This window comes from Cyrtonyx montezumae, unplaced genomic scaffold (genome assembly GCF_038088225.1).
Source record: "Cyrtonyx montezumae isolate F1298 unplaced genomic scaffold, pur_monq_1.0 scaffold_86, whole genome shotgun sequence".
Taxonomy (NCBI): domain Eukaryota; kingdom Metazoa; phylum Chordata; class Aves; order Galliformes; family Odontophoridae; genus Cyrtonyx; species Cyrtonyx montezumae.
Window position 1 is genome coordinate 238,005 of NW_027072096.1, and position 6,944 is coordinate 244,948.

Here is a 6,944-nt window from a genome sequence, read left to right on the forward strand (position 1 = left end):
GGACACCCATAGGCCCCGGGGGACAATGAGGGACACCCAAGGGACCCAGGGGACCCTAAGGGACACCCATAGGCCCCATGACACCCAGGGGACAATGAGGGACACCCAAGGGACCCAGGGGACCCTAAGGGACACCCATAGGCCCCGGGGGACAATGAGAGACACCCAAGGGACCCAGGGGACCCTAAGGGACACCCATAGGCCCCGGGGGGACAATGAGGGACACCCAGGGGACCCTCTGGGCCACTTCTGGGACCTAGAGCACCCAGGGGGACACCCATAGGGTCCCATAGGACCCAGGGGACACTAAGGGACACCCATAGGTCCAATGGGACACTGATGGGGGGGGGGGGGGCACCGAGGGACACCCAGAGCACCTCCCAACGACCCATGGGTGTAATAGGGACACCCCCCTCCCCCCCTTTCCGTGTCCCCCCCCCCCCCCCCCCACTTTGCTGTTTATATGCTGTACAGAGAAATACAGACGCTGTGGGCCAATGGGACCCCAAAAATGTGGAGATTGTCCCCAAAATGTTGTGCGTGCCCTTCCCCCCCCCCGCCCCCCCCCACACACACAGACACCCCCCAACCCCCCCCCCCCAAAAAGAAATCTGGGGGTCGGGTTTTGCCTAAAAACGCCCCACCCTCTGGAACATTGGTGGGGGGGGGGGGGGGGCTTTATTTTACCCCCCAGCACTGGGGGAGGGGTTTGAGGGGGAGGGTCTTGGATTTGGGGGGTGGGGGGGGGGGGTCTTCAATGTGGGGTGGGGGAGTTGCCCCCAGATTTGGGGTGTCCTGGGCTCACGGTGCTCCCGGGGGGGGGGGGGGCTGGATGGCGGCAGCTTCGGGTCGGTGGTCCTGGGCTTCGGGGGGGGGGGAGAGGGGGGGCACCAGTAAGCTTCCAGTGCTCCCAGTAACGTCCCAGTGCAGCCACCCCCCTCCCACTGCTCCCCAGTTACCCCCAACTCCTTCCCAGTGCTCCCAGTACCCCCCTCACTCCTTCCCAGTCACCTCCCAGCCCCCCCCCCCCTTCCCAATCAATCCATTTCTTCCCAGTACCCCCCCCCTCCCCTCCCAGTATCCCCCAGTTCCCTCCCCCCACTCCTTCCCACCGCCTCCCCACTGCTCCCAGTAGCCCCCCAACCCTCCCCAGCGCTCCCAGTTACTTCCCAGTGCCCCCCCCCCACCATTCCCTAGTGCTCCCAGTATACCTGCACCCCCCCACGCTGGGGGACAGAGCCAGAGGGGGCCGGGGGGGGGGCCGGGGGCGGCTGAGGGAGGAAGTGCATTTGTAGTTGGGGGGGGGGGGGAAGGGCTGAGCCATAAGGGATCAGAGCCATAAAGGGCACAGGTTTTGGGGAGGGGGATTTTTTTTGGGGGGGGGGTTACTGACCTGTGCGGCCGTGCACGAACCACAGCCCCCCCACCAGCGCCGCCCCACCACGAAGGCCCCGAAGGAAACAGCGGCCACAGCCCCGGGGGGCACCGCGGCTCTGAGGGGGGGGGGGGGGGGGGGGGGGGGGGGGGGGGCATTTTTAGGGGGGGGGGGGTTGGTCCACCCCAATCTCTTCCCCCCCCTCCCCCCAAAAGAAATCCCATCACTCACCCACGGGGGGGGGTCCTGGGCTGCAGCTGAGGGGGAGGAGGGGGGAAGCGAAGTGCGGGGGTGGGGGCGGGGGGAAAGGTCCTGGGGGGGCACCTGTGGGGGAGGGGAGGGGTGTTATTTGGGGGGGGGGGGCGGATTGGGAGGGGGTCCGGGTGTGCTTTAATGGGATCCCATGGAGAGCGGGGGGGGGGGGGGATTTAAGTGGGGGGGAAATGATGTAGAGGTGGTCTCACGTGGGGGGGGGGGGGTCCGCATTGGAGGGGTTCATGGGGAGAGGTTCCCATGGGGGGGGGGGAGGGCTTGGAAGTGGGGGTTCCATAGAGGGGGCGTCTCATGGGAGGGGGGCGTCCTATATGGGTGGCCCCCATATTGGGGTCTTTCTGGGGGGAGGGGAACCCCATGGGGGGGCGTTCCTGGGGGAGGGGGGGGATCCTTGGGATGGGGTGCCATAAAATGGGTCCTCTATTGCGGGCGATTCTATGGTGGGGGGTCCCAAAGGAGTGGGGGGGGGGGGGGGGGTCCTATGGAGGGGGGGTGTCTCACGTAGTGGGGCCCCAAGTGGGGGGGGGGTCCTTTGTAGGGCGGGCTTTTTAGGGGCGGTCCCGTAGAGGGGTTCATGGGTGGGGACGCTTTAATGGGGCGGAGGACGGGGAGAAGGGGGGAGGGGGTCTCATTTTGGGGGGGGGGGGTCCGCACCCGTGGGGGCGGTCCCCAACGTCACCACGATGGGGGCGCGTGACGGTGCGCAGCGCGCGGCGGGGGGCGGGGCGAGGCGGAGGGCGGGGGGCCCCGGGGCGGGGCCTAAACCTGAAGCTCCGCCCATCCCGCGGGAACAGCGCCTCCGCGCGGCACTGCGGAAACGGAGCGTCCAAGGGGGGGGGGGGGGGAAGGGGGAGGCGTGGGGAACCGCGACCTCAACGCGCGAGGAGGGGGTCACGGCCCCTCCCCCCCCCCCCCCACAGTGACCCCCATCCCCATACCGGTCCCAGTTATGTCCTTTGTCCCCCCCCATTCAGATCCCATTGTGTACCCCCACACAGTGCCCCCCCCCATTTCAGGATCCCCCCATAATCCCCCCCCCCCATGATCTCCCTTATGACCACCCCCCATTTTAAAGTGCTGCCTGCCCCCAATTTCAACTCCCCTCCCCTCTGAACCCCCCCCCCCCCCCACTTTATGTCCCCCCCACCATGACACCCCTCTATTTCAAACTCCACTCCCCCCCCCCCCACTTGGAGGACTCCCCCACCTTACGACCCCCCCCACTTTTAGCCCCCCCCCCCCTTTACCGGGGGCAGCCCCCCCCCCCCCGCACAGCCTCAGGCGGCAGTGGAGGAACTGCAGCGGTTCGGCGAAGCGCGGGGGGAGGCGAAAGGAGCGCAGCAGCGTCGCGGTGCCCCCCCCGCAACCCCCCCGCAGCACCACCAGAGGCCGCGGGGGGGCTCCGTCGGGGGAGGGGCCGGGGGCGGAGCGCGGCGATACGGAGCAGCGGCGGAGGGAGAAAGTGAGGCCGGGGGGGGGCGTGGAGAGAGAGATCTGCGGGGGGGGGAGATAAGGGGGGGTCAGGAGGCATAGGTGGGGGTCCTAAATTTTGGGGGAGAGGGGAGTTGGGGAAAGCGAGATGGGGGGGGGCAAAAGGGGGGAGGGGTGGAGGGGTAAATCCAAAAACTGGGGGAGGGGGAACACGTGGGGGTGAGGGGGGGGGTATGAGGATTAATGGGGGAGTAAGGGGGGGGGGGGTTGTGGGGGCAGGGGGAGATTTAAAATTGGGGGGGGGCACCTGGAGGGGTCATGAGGACTTATGGGGGGGGGCGGGGTTCAGAAGGGGGAGAAGGAGAGAGTCTAAAGGGGGGTGGGGGGGGGGGTCAAGGAGGAGGGGGGGGGGGGGTCACCAAAATAGATGGAGAAAACAAGGGGGGGGGGGAAGGGGACAAGGGGGAGGGGGAAGAGGAAGGGACCCGGGGAGGGGCCCGCCCCCCCTTCCCCCCGCCCCCACCTGCACGAAGACGCGCGCTCCCGCGGGCACTGCGCGCGGCCCCGGGGCGGGGGGGAACTCGGGGGACGCAGAGACGTCGAGGCGGAGGCGGGGGGGGCACCGCGGCTGAGGGGTCGGGTGGGGTGGGGGGGGGAACCCAGTGACCCCCTGTATCCCCCCCCCCCCCAATGCCTCTCAGCACCCCCCGCAGCGATTCCCAGTAACTCCCAGTTCCCCTTTGCTCCCCCCCCCCCACACACCCTCCTCCCATTTTCCCCAGTGCCCCCCCCATACTCCTCCAGTCCCCATCCGTTCCCACCCCCCGAGTTCCCCCAGTGCCCCAAATCACCCCCCCCATCCTCTTAAACCCCCCCCCTCTTAAACCCCCCCATACCCCTCCAATACCTCCCATTCCCTCCCAGAATCCCCCCCCCCCCCCAACGCCCCCCCCCCCCCCCACCTCCCGTGCCCCACTCACCCCCTCTCTCCCCCCACACTGCCGCTCTCGGTGGGCTCGGGCCCCCCCCCGGCTCTTCAGGACCATCCACGGCCATCCCGGGGGGGGCCCTAAAGTGAGGGGTGGGGGGCAGGAACCACGTGGTCCCCTCCATGTCCCCCTCCCTGTGTCGTTGTCGTCCCCCCCCCCCAAAATCCCCACCTGTGGGTCCCCCCCCAGGGAGCAGCAGCAGCAGCAGCACCGGGGGGGTCCACAGCGCCGCCATTTTTAGTTGGGGGGGGGGGGGGGGGCGGGGCCGTCCCAGTGTACCCCCCCACCCGTGGTGTCCCCAAGGCACGTCTCCCGGGGACACCAAGGCCGGGATGTGGGTGGCCTCCTCGTGTCCCCCCCCCCCCTCCCCAATATGTCACTTCCGTGGCACCCACGACCCCCCCAGCCCCTCCCCCCCACCCCCGGTGTGTCCCCGTGGTCCTCTGTCCCCACCCCCGTGTCCACAATGTCACCTTCCCATGTCCCCAAATCTCCTGTCCCCAGCCAAGTCCCAGTGTCCCAATGTCACCCCAATGTCCCACAATCCATCCTGTGTCCCCAAGTCCTAATGTCACCCCCATGTCCCCAATGTCACCCCCATGTCCCCAATGTCACCCCTATGTCCCCAATGTCACCCCCATGTCCTAATGTCACCCCATGTCCCAAATCCATCCCATGTCCCTCATGTCCCCAATGTCACCGTGTCCCCCAAGTCCTAATGTCACCATGTCCCCAGTGTCACCCCAATGTCCTAATGTCACCTCAATGTCACCCCCATGTCCCCAGTGTCACCCCAATGTCCTAATGTCACCTCAATGTCACCCCCCATGTCCCCAATGTCACCACGTCCAAGTCCTAATGTCACCCCATGTCCTAAATCCATCCCATGTCCCTCATGTCCCCAATGCCACTATGTCCAAGTCCTAATGTCACCCATGTCCCCAGTGTCACCCCAATGTCCCCAATGTCCCCATGTCCCAAATCCATCCCATGTCCCCCATATCCCAATGTCACCCCAACGTCCTCAATGTCACCCCAACGTCCTCAATGTCACCCCCATGTCCCCAATGTCACTTTGTCCCAAGTCCTCATGTCCCCCCCATGTCCCAAATCCATCCCATGTCCCTCATGTCCCAATGTCACCTGTGTCCCTAATGCTACCCCCATGTCCTAATGTCACCCCCAATGTCCCCAATGTCACCACATCCAAGTCCTAATGTCACCCCATGTCCTAAATCCATCCCATGTCCCTCATGTCCCCAATGTCACCGTGTCCCCCATGTCCCAATGTCACCCCCCATGACCCCACGTCCCCCCCCCGTCCCCAAGCGATGACGCCCACAGCCCCTCAGGTTCCACATGCGCATTTATAATAATAATAATAATAACAATAATAATAATAATAATAATTAATAACCGGGATAACGAGGCGGAGCCGCCGCCCCGCGCCCACAATGCACTAAAACTGCACGTGCTGCGGGGACACGGGGACACAAAAAGGTGGGGGAGGGGGGACACCGCCACCGCTGATTGTCACCGAGTCCCCGTGTGTCACCGCAGGGCCACCGCTGCGTCCCTCCTTTGTCACATCCCCTCTTCACAATGCGTCCCCTCCCCCGTCTCCGCGTCCCCGTCCCAGTGCCACCTCTGTGCCACGTCACGTCCCAGTGCCACGTCCCAGTATGTCCCAGTGCCACCTCTGTGCCACGTCACGTCCCAGTGCCACGTCCCAGTATGCTGTCACCGCTGTCACGTCCCAGTATGTCCCAGTGCCACGTCCCAGTGCCACCTCTGTGCCACATCACGTCCCAGTGCCACCTCTGCACTGTGTCACCGCTGTCACATCCAGTGCCACGTCCCAGTATATCCCAGTGCCACTTCTGTGTTGTGCCACATCCCAGTATGTCCCAGTGCCACGTCACGTGCCAGTGCCACCGCTGTCACATCCCAGTGCCACGTCCCAGTGCCACCTCTGCGCTGTGCCACGTCCCAGTATGTCCCAGTGCCACATCCCAGTGCCATCTCTGTGCCACGTCACATCCCAGTACGATGTCCCAGTGCCACCTCTGCGCTGTGCCACGTCCCAGTATGTCCCAGTGCCACGTCCCAGTGCCACTTCTGTGCCACGTCACATCCCAGTGCCACGTCCCAGTGCCATCTCTGTGCCACGTCACATCCCAGTACGATGTCCCAGTGCCATCTCTGTGCCACGTCACATCCCAGTGCCACATCCCGTGCCACCTCAGCGCCGTGTCCCCATGTCACACTCCAGTTCCGCTTCCGTGCCGTGTCCCCACGTCACGTCCCAGTGCCACCTCAGCGCCGTCCCACGTCACCTCTCTCCGGTCCGTGTCCCCACGTGGGGGCCACCGCTGTCCCTCTGTCCCTCGGTGCCACGTCCCCCACACCACGTGCCAACGTCACATCTCCGCCGTGTCACATCCCCGTGTCACATCCCCGTGTCACAGCTGCAGCTCTGTGTGCCCGCGCCACGTCCCGAGCCGTGTCCCCGTGTCACGTCCCCGTGTCACACTGTCCCCCCGTGTCCCGGCCCCGTGTGTCCCCAACTCGGGGACAGTGGGGACACTGAGGCACGTGGGCGAACCCGTCCCGGTGTCACCCAGTGTGGGATGGGGACACGAGGGTCACGCTGAGTCAGGACACACTGGGAGGTACTGGGACGTACTGGGATGGGATACAGGAGGATGTGATGTGCCAGGCTGCGTCAGCACACACTGACTGGGACATACTGGGATGTACTGGGACACGTGAGGACACGACACGCTGGGTTGCATCGGGACACACTGGAGCATACTGGGATGGGATGTACTGGGATGGGATGGGACATACTGGGACACAGGAGGATGCGATGCGCC

At 65.7% G+C, this 6,944-nt stretch overlaps 1 protein-coding gene and 1 long non-coding RNA gene across 3 annotated transcripts; both read right to left on the reverse strand.

Annotated features, from left to right (window-relative positions):
* Positions 1-1,385: 1,385 nt before the first annotated feature.
* On the reverse strand, positions 1,386-4,295 carry TGFBR3L (transforming growth factor beta receptor 3 like). Its single transcript, XM_065753943.1, is given in 7 exon segments — positions 1,386-1,441; positions 1,444-1,493; positions 1,607-1,699; positions 2,922-3,142; positions 3,603-3,707; positions 4,060-4,148; positions 4,240-4,295. Coding segments are annotated over 6 exon segments (591 nt in total). The 5' UTR covers positions 4,126-4,148; positions 4,240-4,295.
* A 1,540-nt stretch (positions 4,296-5,835) lies between these two features.
* LOC136059800 (uncharacterized) lies at positions 5,836-6,381 on the reverse strand. 2 transcript variants are annotated; one of them, XR_010623308.1, is made up of 4 exons: positions 6,366-6,381; positions 6,196-6,309; positions 6,078-6,132; positions 5,836-5,886 (listed from the first exon to the last, which is right to left on the reverse strand). It is a non-coding gene; the product is annotated as an uncharacterized LOC136059800 (long non-coding RNA). The 2 variants fall into 2 exon arrangements; XR_010623307.1 differs by lacking the exon at positions 5,836-5,886 and having other exon boundaries at positions 6,066-6,132.
* Between the last annotated feature and the right edge of the window lie 563 nt (positions 6,382-6,944).